The sequence below is a fragment of the Helianthus annuus genome, chromosome 1 (assembly GCF_002127325.2).
Source record: "Helianthus annuus cultivar XRQ/B chromosome 1, HanXRQr2.0-SUNRISE, whole genome shotgun sequence".
Lineage (NCBI taxonomy): Eukaryota > Viridiplantae > Streptophyta > Magnoliopsida > Asterales > Asteraceae > Helianthus > Helianthus annuus.
The window spans coordinates 113,684,154-113,702,034 of record NC_035433.2 but is presented as its reverse complement, the minus strand read 5'-3'; the positions used below and the strand labels follow the sequence as shown (position 1 = coordinate 113,702,034).

Below are 17,881 nucleotides of genomic sequence, written 5' to 3'. Positions count from 1 at the left end.
AAATACAAGTCGATTCAAGAACAATATAAGATCAAATAATAAACAAACAATAAAGAACAATCAAACCGAAACTTGCATTCAACTTAGAAGATGACTGATACAAGATCGATGGAACTCGGTTCCTTGCTTGGTGTCGCCTTTCCTTCTACTCGTAACCAACAACCCCTAATCAAGTGATTAGGGGTGTTTATATACAAAACACATTAGGGCCGAAAACATACTTAGGCCCATGCAACACCTACTCTAGCCCAACCCACAAGTGTTTAACCCAAAACATAAACAAACTAGTTACAAGATCAATCCCTATTGTTAACCTACATGAATAAACCTTCAGGTTCTAACAATGACTTTGAACTTCCTCCTGAAGTTAATGCTGATGCTGTTTCTACTGTTAATCCGGTGATTTCTGCTGAGAATTTGGCTCTGTTGTTAAAGAAAGTGGCTGATACGATGGGTAATCCTCCTACCAATCTGTCAGTGTCTACTGAAGAGCCTGAAGAAAGCCCAAGGGATTCTGATGATATTCCGCTAAAAAGGAAAAGACGGGATCCTAGACCCGGAATGTTTATCGAACGAAGCAAAGATCAATCCGTAACTGTTGCTGATGATGCTGAAGGTTTATATAAGTTTGATTTCGAAACAAATGTTGATGACACCACCACTACTACAGATAGTTTCTTTGAGTCTGATGCTGGAATTCAAGGTGATGATACAGTTATGGCAAATGTTGAAGCTCAACATGAAGCTGTGCCTAATGTTGAAGTTCAAACTGAAGCTGTACCTAATGTTGAAGCTCACACTGAAGCTGGGCCTTCTGATACTGTTAGTGCTGGACCTTCTGGTACTATTCATGAAGAACCGGGCAGTTCAAGTGGTAAACGGCCTATTGAACCACTCAGAATGCCTTTCGACAGTGATTCCAGTGATGATGATGAATTTATAAGTATGAGAGATATGAAGAAACGCTTGGTTGTGCTCGAACAAGATTCTATTCATAAAGATGCGAAGATCATACAACTTGAAGACACCATTGTGAAGAAAGATCAACAGATTGAACAACTGCAGGGAGATGTTGGTCTATTGTTTAATATTGTTTATGATCTGCGAGGCAAGCTTGAAAAGAAATTTGGTCAAGAGTTTTCTGATCCCACTGATGTAGAGAACAGAAAGAAAGCTTTTGAGAAAGATAATGCTGAAAAGGCTGCTGCTATGGAAAAGTACTTTGAAAGGGTTACTGATCCAGAAGCAGAGAAAGCGAAAGCAGAGAGGTTGAAGAAGAAGAAGAGAGAGTTTGTAATTCTGAAGAACAAAAATGCAAATCCTGATGATGAAGATGCACGTGCTACACATCATTTGATGGATGTTGGTGAAACTCTCTACGACAAGAAAGGGAATCGATCTGGTGTTGTTAGCTGGGGTTATGATCATGATCGTAACAGGTGGTGGATTAAGAGAAAAGTTGGACCGGTTGAATGGTACAAGCGTTCAGGGCAATTTCAGTCATTCACTAAGGTAGACTTAACAGATTTGGTAAATAAACCTTATGTGGATGATAAGCTTAATGGACCTGGTCATATGTTCTTCGAGAGATTGAAAAGGGAAGTTGCAAAAGGTTTTCCCTCGATGCGTACAGCAGATACCACTGTTAAACCAGCAAAAGGGATCAGGGATCCATATACAAACAAGCGGATGAAGATAGTGCATTGGCCCGCTACTGACAAGGAAAAGACGATTCCGTTGGTGAGAAAGATTCCTAAAGGGGCGCTGAAGACTATGCACTTTTGGGCGTATAATGAACGTCTAGGTCAAGCTGTAATTGTTTGTGATGGAGATGAGAGTTATTGTTTGGTGGATCAGGTTGATTTATTGAATCTTGCTGTTGAAGATCTTGAAGTACTGGCAAGCAACCAAATCCGAGCTACAGAAAAGTATGAAGAAATTGCTAAGGGATGGACGTCTGCAGTAGCTTCTGTGATTCGTATTCATAAGGAAGGATTTGGAGGACGTAGTGACAGAGCAAGTGGTGGTCATCAAAGCAGCTGAAGTCGGAAGAACCTGCATGCATAAACCTAGGGGGAGATTGTTAGAACCTGAAGGTTTATTCATGTAGGTTAACAATAGGGATTGATCTTGTAACTAGTTTGTTTATGTTTTGGGTTAAACACTTGTGGGTTGGGCTAGAGTAGGTGTTGCATGGGCCTAAGTATGTTTTCGGCCCTAATGTGTTTTGTATATAAACACCCCTAATCACTTGATTAGGGGTTGTTGGTTACGAGTAGAAGGAAAGGCGACACCAAGCAAGGAACCGAGTTCCATCGATCTTGTATCAGTCATCTTCTAAGTTGAATGCAAGTTTCGGTTTGATTGTTCTTTATTGTTTGTTTATTATTTGATCTTATATTGTTCTTGAATCGACTTGTATTTGAATTCCGCGCTTATACAAGTTTAGATTGATATCATTGTGATCCTCACGGGTTTTACACGGGCAACAAGCTGCGCCACTACCCCAATTAAATTTATTAGTTAAAATTAACTTACTCCAACTTACTTTACTATCTTTTTCAGCAGCCAAAACATACCAGTAAAGAAACTCCAAAAACCGAAATCACTTATAGTTGCCATTTCAACTCATTATCGAAACCAACACATAACTCAAGTCCAAAATCAATGAACATGAACACGAAAATCGTTAGATAACTCTCAAACTCTATATTAATAATCAAGAAAATAACTCAAAACTCGATTACACAAATCATACGTACATCATACTCAGTGCATGTATATATATATAGTTAACCTAACATGTTAACAAAGCTAACTACTTTTAACAAAAATAAAATACATTTTAAGCTAGCAACATTATAGCTCGATGCATGCATAAGGTTCTTCAAGCCATTATCTTCACTACATGTTGCATATTTGGAGAGCGAGGAACAATCTTATTTTCTCTAATAAACCAGCGAATGTGACTAAAGCCTTGATGTAGGCTTTCTTTGTAATCTTCTTCTGTTGTTTTGCTCTGACGTTGTTAGTAGCAGATCTTTATGACATTTGTCGTTCCGAAAAATATAAAAACTCTATAGTTAACCCAACCTACTTGTTAAACTAATCATCCTAACCCATCCAACTTGTTACCTACACATTCAAAAACATGAACCTTGCGCCCAAATTATATAATTGAGTAAATTGTCATTTTAGCCCATGAGGTTTGGTCCAAATTCCTATTTTAGTCCAAATTGTTTTTTTTTCTTTTCTAGGTCCCTGACTTTTCCATTTTCTTGTCATTTTGATCACAATGCCTAACTCAGTCTAAAAATCTGGTTATAACCAGGGGTATTTTTGGCATAACTGTTGTGTATTGATAACCAGGGGTAGTTTACAACATAATTTATAAACCTCATAATAATTTAATGCCAAAGATACCCCTGATTATAACCTGGTTTTTGGACTAAGTTAGACAATGTGATCAAAATGGCAAGAAAAAGAAAAAGTCAGAGACCCTAAAGAGAAAAAAAAAACTATTTGGACTAAAATGACAATTTAGACAAAAACTCAAGGACTAAAATGACAATTTACTGATTATAATTCTAATCAAATACTTTAGACCATGTGTAGTGGTTTAGCTCAATAGCATGGGGCATTATTGGGGGTTATTGCAAAAGTGTCGTAGTGAGAATAATGCCCAATAACGCCCCTTCCAATCATTAAACAATTTTTTTTTTATAGAGAGGTTGTTAATAAAACGCTGATTCACTTTTTTTCAAAAAAAAAAAAAATGCCAAACAATGCCCTATGTAATGAAAGGGGGCATTTTTGGGCGTTATTTTTTAAATTAAAAAAAAAAAGGTCCCAGTACGGGTTCTTATAACTCATTATAATACTTTATCTTTTTCATTGAATTATTATTTGATTAACAACCAAAATGAGGTAAACGACAATAACGGCACCAGCACCTAACACACACACCTGCATATTTCTCATCTTTCTCCAAACTCATTTCTTCGATAATCTCCATTAATGGCTTCTTCTTGCTTAACTAAATCCAAAAACTTCATCATCTTCAATCTCAAATCCAAATCTTCTTTCACAGATCGCATATCTGCCTTCACTAATTCGCTGTTTCATCATCGTCTTCTTCACACTGTGAATCACACAATCTCACCATTACTGGTTCGGAAACATGCAGGTTATTCTAGGGTTAATCGAACCGATGATTCTCATCGGTTTTTTGAACTTGCGTACGTTCAGAGACAGTTGCATTCTACTGTCAGTGTCAGCAGTGACGTCACTCAGGTTTGGATCATGTTCTTCATTGTAATTTCCGTTGTAATTACTAGTTAGGGCATATGTTAGGATTTTGTGTTGTTGAAGTTGTTGTTGTTGTTTGGATTCAGTTTGATTTGAGTTTTTTTGTTCTAGTTGTTGTAGTGACTAGTAACCTTTGAATTTTGTGTTGAAGTTGTTATTTATTCCTAATTTCTTTTTGTAGTTTCTAATTTGTAATGATTGGTCAAATAGAACATCAAAAATTGATATTATCATATCACTTTAGTTGTGTGGATGATAATGAGCGATAGGTTACTTTGACTTGATTACTGTTCACAATGTCATAAAGGTTTTTTTTTTTTGTGTGTGTGTGTGTGTGTTCTGATTTGATTTCATCCCCATTTGGTTGAACGTAAAGGTTGAAGGGTTAACAAGCTATGCGGTTAAAGCGGTCTAAACTCAAATAGCAGTCAAGGGCCGATATTTGAGATATAGGTTATCGCGGTGGGATACGGGTAATCAGTGGCTAAGCTTTACCCGAATGACCGGGGGGGGGGGGGGGTCGAAAACATATATACCCAAAAAAACGTATATACCCAAAAATTTCTATACGAAAACTACATATATAACACTACTGAGCGAAAAGTTCGGGGGGTCGGGCGCCCCTCCCCGCCCCTTCTATACTTCACCCCTGTGGGTAATATAATAACATGCAGAATTTATATATACACATGTATAAAACGTAAAACATATATAATATTAATAGTAATATCAAAAGTCAAAACTCCAAAGGGCCAATATTTGAAACATGATCTAATCGTAAGCCATGAAATCTTCCATCAACATAGGCATCCAAAGTAACGGTCAATATCGGTCAGATGTTGGTCAATAGTGGTCAATATCGCCGCTATTTTGGAAGAGCCAGATAACCGCTATCCCACCGCTATTGTCTGCTTGGTTAACAAGTATGATATTTATTTGTTAGTTAAAGCCCATTAGGTTAAATGTAAAGGTTGTATTTTGGGGATATCAAGTTGAAAGCACCTGTTTTTAAGGAAATATGTTCATGTTGACTTTTACAGGAAAGTTAGACCATGTTTGACTTGGGCCCAAGAATGATATTTATATGTTAGCGAAAGCCCTTTCTAATTTTTAACTGGGTAAGCTATTATTGTTGTCCTCTACATCTAACTAAATCTACTTTAGATCTGAATCCTATGATTAACTTGTTGGACCATCAAAGTCAAACTTAACCAGCTTGGGAGTAACTAAATCTACTTTATAGTTTATAGTTTATACAGTCAAAAAGTCTATTATGGCATAATGTCCTTAACTAATGGGATTGGATCTTGGTTTAAAATAGTGTGAGGTGCTCCAAGGCGTTTAGGTCCTGAAAGACGAGGCGTGAGGCAAGAGCTTCACATACGTGAGGTGTTGCTTTATGTAATACAACCAAATAAGCTTTATGTACAACCAAAACCTGCATCTGTCTTGTTCGCTTTACATATTAGGCTTTTTATCGAGTAAATCATTCATAATGTGTTCATCCCTTATTCCCTTTGGTTGTCTTGACTTATCACCCTTCTACAAGACCCCAATGTTGACTCGTTTTGACCCAGATGTGCATGAGGCGCCTCCTCAAGGCCCTGAGGTGCTTCCCTAATCGGCTTGTGCGCCTTGCGCATCCGCATCAGGCACGCCTTTTTAAACCAAAGTTTGGATGTCCGTTTTCTATCTAGCTATCTGATTATTATAATTTCGAGTTGTAGATAGTCAGTTTCTAGTGTTTATATCTGCTTATTCAGGGTCAATAATCATTTTTTTGTGGAATATTTGTTTATGCATAAGTTTTGGCTGATTTAAAGGGAATTTTAGCATTTAATCATAACTTAAGAATCTTTTGGACACTACTCCTTGATTTTGAAATGCATACTAATCTTTAATAAATATATCTATTTTGACGCAGTTGCCCGTTGAATCACCTTCCCTTCAGATCCTAGATTTTCCTGGTGGAAAAGTCAAGTTTACCAAAAAACTGACATTCACCTCCAATTCTACCGAGGAAAGGGTCCATTGTTATCGCGTGCTTGATGACAACGGTCAACCATTCACTGATGTTGATTCACTTGAGGTAACCACAAATTTTTCGTACTTTTTCCTGATGAAATCGTGAAATCATTTTGTCGTTTTTTAATATACAGATCAGCAAAGAACTTGCTATCAAGATGTATACCAACATGGTAACACTTGAAGTTATGGATACTGTTTTCTATGAATCACAAAGACAAGGAAGAATATCGTTTTATGCAACCACAACAGGGGAGGAAGCAATCAACATTGCATCAGCAGCCGCTCTTAATGATAACGATTTTGTGTTTCCTCAGGTTACTTTACTTTTTCAAACACGTGATTTTTTTTTTCATTTTTTAAATTTGTAGATGGAGGTAGGGCTTTAATCGAATCGAACGAACACAAACAAGGCCTTGTTTGTGTTCATTCATTAAGAAACGAACATGTTCATGAACGGTTTACGAACGCTTACAAAACGATATTTCTTGTATATGTTCGTTCATTAAGGAAATGAACATGTTCATGAACACTTACCGAACGCAAACGAACACAAACAAATGTTTATGAATACAAACGAACGTTATATATGGATTCTAAAATAAAATCTACATTTTTCATCAAAAAGATTACGAAGAATCCACCAAAAATAAACATAATTAAGACAAATATTAAGAAGTTTGTCAAGCTTTAACATAAACCGAAATTGAAATGGTCAAACGAGGGATGTTGGGGGAGGCGTATAGTATAACTATGGTTTCAAATTTTTAAAACTAAAACCAACAAAATAAAAATATAACATAAAAAAACGTTAAACGAACACATTACCAAACGTTCACGAAGATAAACGAACGAGCGCAACCTCTGTCCATGTTCGTTTGTTTAACTTATCAAACGAAGTTTCTTGTGCGTGTTTGTTCGTTTAATAAACGAACTTCCCGTCGAACGGTTCACGAACTGTTCGCTGAATGTTTGGTTCATTTACAGCTCTAGGTGATGATATGCAAAATGTTATGTTAACGCAGTACAGGGAACCTGGAGTTCTACTGTGGAGAGGATTTACTTTACAAGAGTTTGCAAATCAGCTATTTGGAAACAAGCATGAGTATGGAAAAGGAAGACAGATGCCTATCCATTACGGGTCTAGAAAGCTCAACTATTTTACAGTGGCATCAACAGTAGCGTAAGATATCAACTTTACTTTCCATATCCGGTGGCAATCAGTGGCGAATACAGAAATTTTTTGTACGGGGGGCACATTACAGGTCGGCTAAAAATGAGCCAGAAAAAAAAATTATGATAAAATAACATACTTAAGTAAGTATTTAAATGTAATATAAAAATATCTCAATTACAATTGTCTTCTGTATGTTTAAATCTTTTGGAAACCCTTTATTACATTTTCAGTAGTAACGTTGAGAAGTTCTATCTAGTTCTACAACACAAATTAGGCAATCGTTAAAAAAATATTACCTTTATTTGTTTTGAATCACATAACAAAATCTTATTTGATATGATTAATAGCATATAACAATTAGTTGTTGATTCTGATGCAAATAATATCTAGACCAACTAAGGGGCTGTATGACAACTTCTGAATGGTTAAGTGTTGAACCAGTAAGAGGTCTGAACCATTAAGTGCTAGTATAATCCTTAACCGTTCTGAGGCAAACGTCTGAAGAATTCAGATTATAGGTCTTAACCATATAGACTTAGTATAATGCTTAACAATTCAAAGGCAAATGTCTAAATCATTCAGACATCTGCTCGCGAAACAAACAGTCTGAACCATTAAGTGCTGAACCAGTAAGAGCTCTAACCACTAAGAGTTAAACAAACAGCCCCTAAGTTGGTTGGTGAAGTAAAACCAATAACATAACAGTTAATTCATGGGACACAATCTCTCACGTGATCCCTGTAGTAATTTTATCAATTATTAATTTGATATTGTTTCTATATCAAAATTACCTACAGCCAAAGTCAACGTATTTATTAGAAAATCAAACAGCCTTATGGCATTGGGGCCAGCTGGGACGGTGGGCCTGTGCCCACCCTAAGATACAAATGCATCCGCCACTGGTGGCAATTTGACCGGTTTACTTATGAATGGGTCAATTTGGGTTATGTTTTATCTCTAACGAGTCAATGGATATCATTTTATATATTAGTGCATGAAACTTCGAAGATCATTTCATTTAAAGTATTGAGTAATTATTGATATGAGACCAGTTTTGTAAACGTTTATGACATTATTTATTTTTATTATTTTTAGAACACAAATCCCACATGCAGTTGGTGCTGCATATTCTCTCAAGATGGAAAAACAAGATTCATGTGTTATCACTTATTTTGGTGATGGAGGCACTAGTACGGTAAATACACAATATTCAATCCTTTTTTTGCTGCACTTCGGAAACGATTCATTTAAAATATACATCCACTATAATTGGCATTTTTTGAACTTTGTTATACCAAATAATGACAGGCAGATTTCCATGCTGCTATGAACTTTGCTGCGGTTTTGGAGGTCCCAGTAATTTTCTTCTGTCGAAACAATGGATGGGCCATTAGCACACCGGTCAATGAACAATTTAGAAGTATTTATACATCTTTCCTAAGATTTTAATTTTTACTACTTATACTTGAATTATTGACTTTTGGGTCAAATGGTCAACTGTAGGTGACGGTGTTGTTGTTAAAGGGAAGGCGTATGGTGTTCCTAGCATCAGAATAGATGGTAATGACGCTCTTGCTATCTATAACGCTGTTTATGAGGCACGAAAAATGGCTATTAAAGAACAAACACCTGTTTTGATCGAGGTTTGTGCACCCTTTGACTTTTGAGGTCAAACTTATTGCCTACTTCAGAACTTGGATTCATCATTCCAATACAAATTGATTTTGGGAACTTCTTTTGAATACAGGCGCTCACGTATAGAGCAGGACACCACACCACATCAGACGATTCAACCAGATATCGTTCAGTTGAAGAAATCGAAAGATGGCGAGGTGATCAGAACCCTGTGAAAAGGTTTAGAGCATGGATTGAAAGCAGAGGATGGTGGAATGGCGTGGCTGAATCGGAATATCGTAGCAGCATAAGAAAGCAGGTAAAAGCTTTGACTTTATGTTTGACTTTTCTTTTATCACTAGTCTAACAGCTAACTGCGTTTATGTGGTTTTTGATTTACTTAAATGATGGGTTTGGTAGGTGGCACAAGTGATTCAGGTTGCAGAGCGGGTAGAAAAACCTCCTGTTGCAGACATGTTCAATGATGTATATGATGTTCCCCCTACAAACCTTAACGAGCAGGAGGCTTTCGTACAAAAAACCGTCAAGAAACATAGACAAGATTATCCTTCTGATGTTCCGCTGTAAAGCAATCTTCATCATTATGTATCACTAACCCGATTTAAGCTATTTGAAAACAGTGCAAGACGCTCCTAGGCGTAAAGGCCCTGAAAGCCAAGCCGTGGGGCGCCTTATATTTTAGTGAAACTTCATAGATTACATTTTCTACCTTGTTAATACCTATAAACTAATTAGGGCCTTGATATCTTCTATTAGCTTGGAGATAGGCAATCTTTTATTGCTGAAAACTGCTTTGTTCCGAGCATGCCATAATACCCAAATTGTCGTGAGAATTACCGCATAAAACACCTTTTTCCTCAACTTGTTTCCGGGGGGTCGTGTTTGTGATGCTGCAAAAGATCACCCGAAGAAAAGGCATATGTCGGGGGATTTACACCATTGAGAAATCAGTACTCAAATCACATTTGCGAACTCGCATTGGGTCGGATGGGTCTTGAAAAACTGGATGAATTTATGTCACTTATGCTCTAGCAACCATTTCACATAGCTCACGCACTATGAACACGAACTTCAAGCTTTTAACTCTCTACATAATGTGTATATATAAGTTGTCTAATCTTATCATATTGATTTAGTTAAGCAAATTTATTTAACGTAAAGCATAGATATACATTATACAAGTATTACGGGTTTGAACCACATTGAGCTTGCTTGAAGAAAAATTCACATAAAAAGTTCCAGCCAAACATAAGCCTAACATCATACGTTATCCCACATGAAACATGTCAAACCTAATAAAATTACATGTTATAAATTTGGAACATTTTGTTGCATGACAAGTTGCAGATTTATGATCAAGAGGGGAACAAGGTGTGATTCTCGGTCTCTTATATAAAGTGGTTCAAATCACTTCAGCGATGATTCCGTGTTTCTTCAAATACCTATGGAGAATCGTCTGATCATAGATCTGCAATAGAGAAGAGAGAAAAGTGGAGATGTAGAGATGGCTTGTAGGGGAAGAATCTCCTATTTCCAGCTACAAAAAGTGTGGTGACTCCATATCTTGTGCCCTAATAATGAGGTGAACACCTTCTTATATAGGAGATATGAGCCTCCCTTAACCTCATTGGGTCAGGCCCAGTTATGGGTTATCTCTACAAGCCCCATTTTCAGTGTAGTGTAAACTAAATCGCGTTAGACCTCGCAGTTGGCTTAGTAAGCAATAATAATAAAAATTAATATAAAATGTGATAAATAATAGACGTGCCCGATCATTCGAGTCGGGTCGAATACTATACCTCTACAAGTTCCTCAGTCTAGTGTGGCTTCCACGTGCAAGCCTTGGGTGGGGCACCATTACAGAGGCAACAATAACCAAGATCATAGCCGACGAGGCAAGAAAGGGTAGAAACACGCCCTGGAAAAGCTCCCAACCCATTAGTTACGAAGGAGAGAGATACAACTCAAATGATGGCGCACGGGCAACGATCAACAGAATCATTCATAGAAAGAATGTCAAGCAAGAAAATAGAGAAAAACAATGGACTTCACTCACAAAAACTACACAAGAAATTCAGAGTACGGAGAACAATCAGTTTAAACTACCACGGTAGATGCTCAACAAGAAAGGTCAGGATCCCAACCTTTACTGTGATTACCACAAAGATTCAGGGCAGAAGACAGACGATTGCATCAGTCTGCAAACAAAATTGGAATAGCCTTAAAGAGCGGCAAGCTAACACATCTAGTGCAAAACGTGCACAAAGAGATAAGGCAGATCACGCGTAACGATGAGGGACCGAGCAACAAGAAGATTCGCCAGATCGATACTCACATGATTCAAGGTGGACTGACATGAGTGGAGTGTGGTATAATTTTTAGTATATTTTTAAGCAATGTTACTCGTTTATCAAGCTTTAAATTTATAAAAGACGATATAACACAGTCACTCTCTACAACACGCTAAGGCAAGTGCACCCATCGTTGGCGTAGTATAGTGATGGTAAGATACCGAGGTCGTCCAAGGACACAAGAGCTTTTAATACCGGAATATCGTCAATGTCTAATCTAATTAAATTTTTAGAAAAAAAGATGTTTAGTAATTAAAAATAAAGAAAGAAACTAAAATATTAAAAAGAAACAATTGACGAGATAGAAATCACTTAGTTCCGACTATTCTTTTACGTATCCTTTGATGATTTCTGTACCTTGGGTTTTTTAAAAGATTATCTTAGTTATAGTGGCGTGTCCCTCTTTTAGAGGCAACGCTACCCTCGACCATATTGGTATGAGTCAACAGGGATACAGTTCCACAAGGACGGAATATTGAAAGATAATTAAATAAGTTATTAATGCAAAATGTGGCATGTCCCTCTTTTGGAGGCAACGCTACCCTCGGCCATATTGGTCCGAGTTAGCAGGGATCCATCCTGCAAGGCCAGTTTAAAGTTTTAGTAGTAGTTTATTTATAAGGGATTCAAGTCGTTCTTACTTCTCCCGATTTGATACTATCTGCCTCAAGAGAAGTCCTAATAAGCTTGAATCAAGTCATCGCATGAGCTATACACTGAACCAGGTAAGAACTTTACCCAAACCACCCTTCTAACACCCTTCCAGGCAGTTAACGTGCTTTATATAGACCGTAAAGACATGGATGAGTGAATCAACAAAACGTGAAGATATGAAAGAAAAAAGTTCACTTTCAATATAAAAAACTAGTTATTAAAGTCATTAATACATACCCAATTAAAAAGTTAACCAAAGCTTGGAAACCAAAAGTACTACATAAAAGTGATTTAAGAGATTAGCCAAACATGGCCATTCTTTGACAAGAACTCTTACGATCAATCTTGGATCCCGAGACTACTACACACTCTAAACTCAAACGGATGTGGTGGATGATGATGTTGGAGTGGTGGTGAAGTGGTGTTGAAGTGGTGTTGAAGTGGTGGTGAAGTGAGAGAGAGGGCTGCCAAGGGATGGATTGCAAATGAACCAATCACCCCTATTTATAGCTGGAAACAGGCCTTTTACACGGCCCCGTGCCCGAAGGGCACGACCCCATGTCCTCTTCTTATATGTCTTCGTTTAATGAGCTGTGTTAATCTGTAATTCCGTCTGTGTTGGATCGTCGTTGACCCTGAATGAGTCGATCAGAAGAGTCGTTTATCTAATTCAAAGGCGGAATCGATGAATCAGACGCTCAAACTAAATATAATGCTTCTTATATTGATTCTTGACAATGTTTACAACCTGGAAGCAATTTGGCAGCACTTCGTTACACTTTCAGATCCGTTGCCAAATGAACTAACCTGTGCACTATATATAGTGGATCTGGTTCGCTTATAGTGACATCCAAATAAGCGAACCTGAGTGAATGATGTGGTTCGCTTATGTGACCATGTCATATGAGCGGACCTGTTGTGATTTGTGTGGTTCGCTTATGTAACGCCTCAAATTTTTCCGCAATTTATTATTATTTTTATAAAAATTCGCGTTCAATTTCTATTTTCAGAATCACAGTTGAAATCAGATCAAGAGATTGATTTAAAGCAGAACTACGCGCATTACACGTTTTAACGCAAACAACGAACGAACATAACTAATACCGAGTATCGGCATCGATTTACGTATTCTGAACCTAAAACGATTTTGTATGGCATTTTATAAAGTTCGGTGTGAAAACAGGTCTTGAAACGCATTTGGGCCACTAACAGGCTTTAGGCCCAACTCACACTTAACCTAGTTATATAATCATCTCTAACCTCTTTCCCCTTCAAAGAGAAACCCTAGCCCCCATGACCCATCCCTGCTCTCTAGTCCGGCGACCGGACTTGACCTCCGACCGACCTCCGGTTTCAGGCAAACAAACACCCACAACCATCTCCCTCACTCAAAACCCCATCTTGGTTCGATTGAACGCTCGACCACCACCTGGTGATGGTGGCGGCGGCGAAAACGCAGAGAGAGAAGAGAAGAGAGAGCAGGAGAGAAGAGAGAGACGACGACATTCACGTTTCAGCAGCGGCCGGCGACGATTGTCGCATATCAGTGACGGCGGCGGCGGAGTTCTGTCTCGGTTTGGATTCCGGTTCTGCAGCGGGTTTGAGTCGGATCGGGATCATCGAGGTTAGTGTTTGGTTCTCGGGTTCCGGTTCAGGTCATCGACTTTTCGATCTCCGGCGATGGTGGCGGTAGAGGTGGTTATCAATCAGATTTGGCTCAGTCTCGAGTTCGGGGCACGACTGTCATGACTCGTTTCAACGCAGCTTTGGTTTGGGTTTGGCACAGACAACGACAGGCGATGGCGGTGGTGTTCCAGCCGCTCTGTGTCAGCTGGTTCGGTCTCGGGTCAGCCGGTTCAGTCTCGGTTTAGTTCAGGTTAGTTCTGCTTCAAACTTTGGTCTTTGTTTCTATTCGAGTCTCGTTAATTCCTTCGTTTTATTCAGCAGGTTCGGATCCTGTTACAATCGGATTCGGTTCGGTGTTCGGGTCAAACCTGGTCAAAGCGGGTCAACCAAGGGCTCGGTGCGGTCCAGTTACAGATTCGGGTTAACCACGAGACGTGATAACTTAGCGACGCGAATGTTTATAAAACAATTATTGTTTTGTATTTGATTATCACGTAATCGTATTAAATTAAATTGTTATGAAAATACACATAAATACTCATTGTTTTATTAATGTTGAATTTTGCCAAAAACATTGACGACTTGTTTTGTCGGGATCGTCCAAAAACAGAGTAAACTCTGCCCGGTTTTCGTAAAAAAATCCACGAAACAATACGTGTTTAATATCAAAATGATTATTATATTGATTCGTTTTCTTTTATAACCAAATCTCTAAATTTATAACATAGATGGATAATTCTTTTTATAACAATAAATTTTTATATACTAAGATAAAATATAAAATACGAAATCCAAATTATGCAAAACATAAATATTAGGATTATTCTTTTTCAAAACCAATAAATAATAACGAATTCGTGATATTTTAAACATCTAGGATAAACACTCATTCGTTCTCTTGAAATTCCGTTTACTTATGCACCATCGTTTGCCCTTATAGGGTGACCTCGGTGTTCCGTCCTCCTAAACTCGTACCCTCATCAACGATTGGATAATCGGAAGAAATTGCAATATTGTGAGTATACTCATATTCCCCCTTTTTACTTTTATCACTTTTGGGGTGTAACATGTTTATCTATCAACAAACTTACACATGAACATTTTGCTTAAACACATGAACATTCCTATAACATGCTTGTATACGTGATGGCTTGATGCTTTAAACTTGGATTTATCTTATGTGTTGAATTTATCATTAACTTCGTACGAGCCAAAGCGTGACATATGTAGCGCTATAGGATTAACGACCCGCCTCTTTATCTTCGGTTATGTCATGAGCATATTGCGTTTCCTTGGTTTGATATGTTAGACACATACCATGTTTAGATGTTTATCTTGAATCACATGCTTGCTATGAGGAATTGTTTAAAACTTATCTTTTGCTATGGATGTATCAAACTTGTATACTCGCCTTTGCTTTTGCATTGAATTGTATTTTTAAACATGTTACAGGTTGATGATGACGATGCTATGAAAAGAAGTAGCGTTGATGCCTAGATACACATATAGACGTTTAGGTTTAATATGTTGTATCAATTTTGCTTATGTTGTTATGTATTACTTTTGGAACTTGTTGTCATTTGAGTTTATGTAATGTTGACTATTTGAAGTTATGAAATGAAATTGGGATTATTTAAATATTGTCACAAATAGCGTTATGAAGTCTCTAGCAATCTTCACACTTCGTCTCATCCCGATGTTTCCGCCATTGGTTGGGGTGTGACAGCTTATATGGACAATGTCCATGTAAGCGGACCTCCTTGCTAAACCACCACTTTTCGTTTCTCGAACCTCGTGCACAGGATATTCTAACCTATCCTAATCTATTACATGATACAAGACGAAGTCAATAGACGTATTTCACTAACAGACTCCCTCTCGGATATTGACGAAGTCTTCAGTGACCATTCTCTGATATGCCACCTCTTCAGTCTTGATCATCTTGCCATCTCGTTCAGATTGTAACAATGTAAGTATCCTTCAACCTTTCTCTTTGATCATCTTCTCTCTTTGACTTTTTCACCAAGATCCCATCATTAGCTCTATCATCAACTTTTCCTTTGTCAGCTAGCTCCCCCTCTCATCAAGCTTCCGTGCTTTTAGGGATCAACACCTAGCTTTCCAGCTACAAGCTCATTCTCTCTTTCAGCTTGTCATCAGACTCCCCATTAGACTCGGCTCTAGGGATCGTAGTCTGGATCTTTCCTGCAATCACTCATACAAATGATAAGTAACAACATTTTGAAACCATTAATCAAATTCTCTAATCTACTCCCCCTATCAATAAACTCAACAGATATGGCAGCATTAAAGAATCCAACTTCCTCACAGTTTATCATCCAAGTCCAAACTAATGACCTTGGAGATATCACAAACTGTTTTTGAACTTTTCTAGAAATTTCAAGTTTCAAATTAATGAACTTGTTTTATTTTCAGAAACACAATCAGCTTACTTAGATTTTGAAACTCAGCAACTCAGACATCGGTTGTCGAAAGTAAAGCAGAAATCAAAATCTTTTTGTATTTTCTGAAAATATAAAGCAGTGAGTAGGGTTCCTACGGAAAGTGTGTTTTTCCTAGAAAGTCTAGGAAGCGATCTTGTCCATCCGATTGGTGTTTTTAAGGGTTGAGATTAAATCAATGGCAATCTTGTAATAATTAACTATATTTAATAGATTGTTTTAAATGAGTAGGGGTAATTTCGTCCTTATGTGTGTTTTAAACCAATCAAAAATAACCGCCAGAGATCACATCTCCTTAATTCACGCCAATTTCCCTCTCTCTCTTTCTCTCTCTAAACCCAAATTCGGAAACCCCAAAATCATACCAAAAATACCTAAAATCATGGATGAAGATAAGAGATTTTCCTTGTTCCATATACGTATGATCAAGCTTTCATTGTACTGCGTGTTTTACAAAGCGATTACGGGTGATTCTTGTTTGTAATTGACGGTATTTTGCTGGTTGCAGGGAAGAGATTCAAAAAGCAGGAAACTTTGGAAAGGATAGATAGCAGCGGAAAAGTTACCGGAAGCCGATCGAAAGCTGGGGCGAAATCTACTGATGTAAAACACATTTGTATGAATCTGCTTGCTGTTAAAACACAGCTGTATGAATCTGAATTGCTGTTAAAACACAGCTGTATGAATCTGAATGATAAAACACATTTGTATGAATCTGCTTGCTGTTAAAACACAGCTGTATGAATCTGAATGATAAAACACATTTGTATGAATCTGCTTGCTGTTAAAACACGGCTGTATGAATCTGAATGCTAAAACACATTTGTATGAATCTGTTTGCTGTTAAAACACAGCTGTATGAATCTGAATGCTAAAACACAACTGTATGAATCTGCTTGCTGTTAAAACACAACTGTATGAATCTGAATGCTAAAACACAACTGTATGCATCTGCTTGCTGTTAAAACACAATTGTTTGAATCTGAATGCTAAAACACAACTGTATGAATCTGCTTGCTGTTAAAACACAGCTGTATGAATCTAAACGCTAAAACACAACTGTATGAATCTTCTTGCTGTTAAAACACAACTGTATGAATCTGAATAATAAAACACATCTGTATGAATCTGCTTGCTGTTAAAACACATCACCAAGAACAAACTGTTAAAACACAGTATCAAGAACATGCTGATAGATTCCAGCAAGAAAACGAAGGAATTATTGATATTACGTGAGATCAGAAATCTAAAATAAAAAATTCCGAAATTTATGGATAGTTGGTTATTGAAGATAATTTTCTAAAATAAAAATAGATTGTGAAAGTACATAAATGCCCTTTTAGATAAAATCCTTCAATGCCACATGTCGCGTTCTTATTGCTTCCTAGACTTTCTAGGAAAAACACACTTTCCACCCAACTCCTACTCTAAAGCAGTAAAGAAATATATACAAACATATTTACAGATAATATTTTTGTTTGAGTATGCGTCAGAGGATCATATCAGTTTTTGACAAGTCACAAGTACCGTTGAGCTTAGTTACACATTAAGAATTAAACAATTCACTTAGATTGTCGATATACTGATCCACTTAAATTTTCATACAAATTTCAACTGATTCAGGATACGAATTAGATGTTTTA

General features: G+C 37.4%; 1 protein-coding gene across 1 annotated transcript; it reads left to right on the top strand.

The window, feature by feature from the left end:
* The first annotated feature begins 3,907 nt into the window (after positions 1–3,907).
* LOC110875220 (2-oxoisovalerate dehydrogenase subunit alpha 2, mitochondrial) lies at positions 3,908–9,884 on the top strand. Its single transcript, XM_022123420.2, has 9 exons — positions 3,908–4,293; positions 6,233–6,397; positions 6,468–6,650; positions 7,359–7,516; positions 8,606–8,705; positions 8,819–8,930; positions 9,014–9,153; positions 9,258–9,443; positions 9,545–9,884. Exons 1-9 carry the CDS (start codon positions 4,018–4,020, stop codon positions 9,710–9,712), a joined length of 1,488 nt encoding a protein of 495 aa, XP_021979112.1. The 5' UTR covers positions 3,908–4,017; the 3' UTR covers positions 9,713–9,884.
* The last annotated feature ends 7,997 nt before the right edge of the window (positions 9,885–17,881 follow it).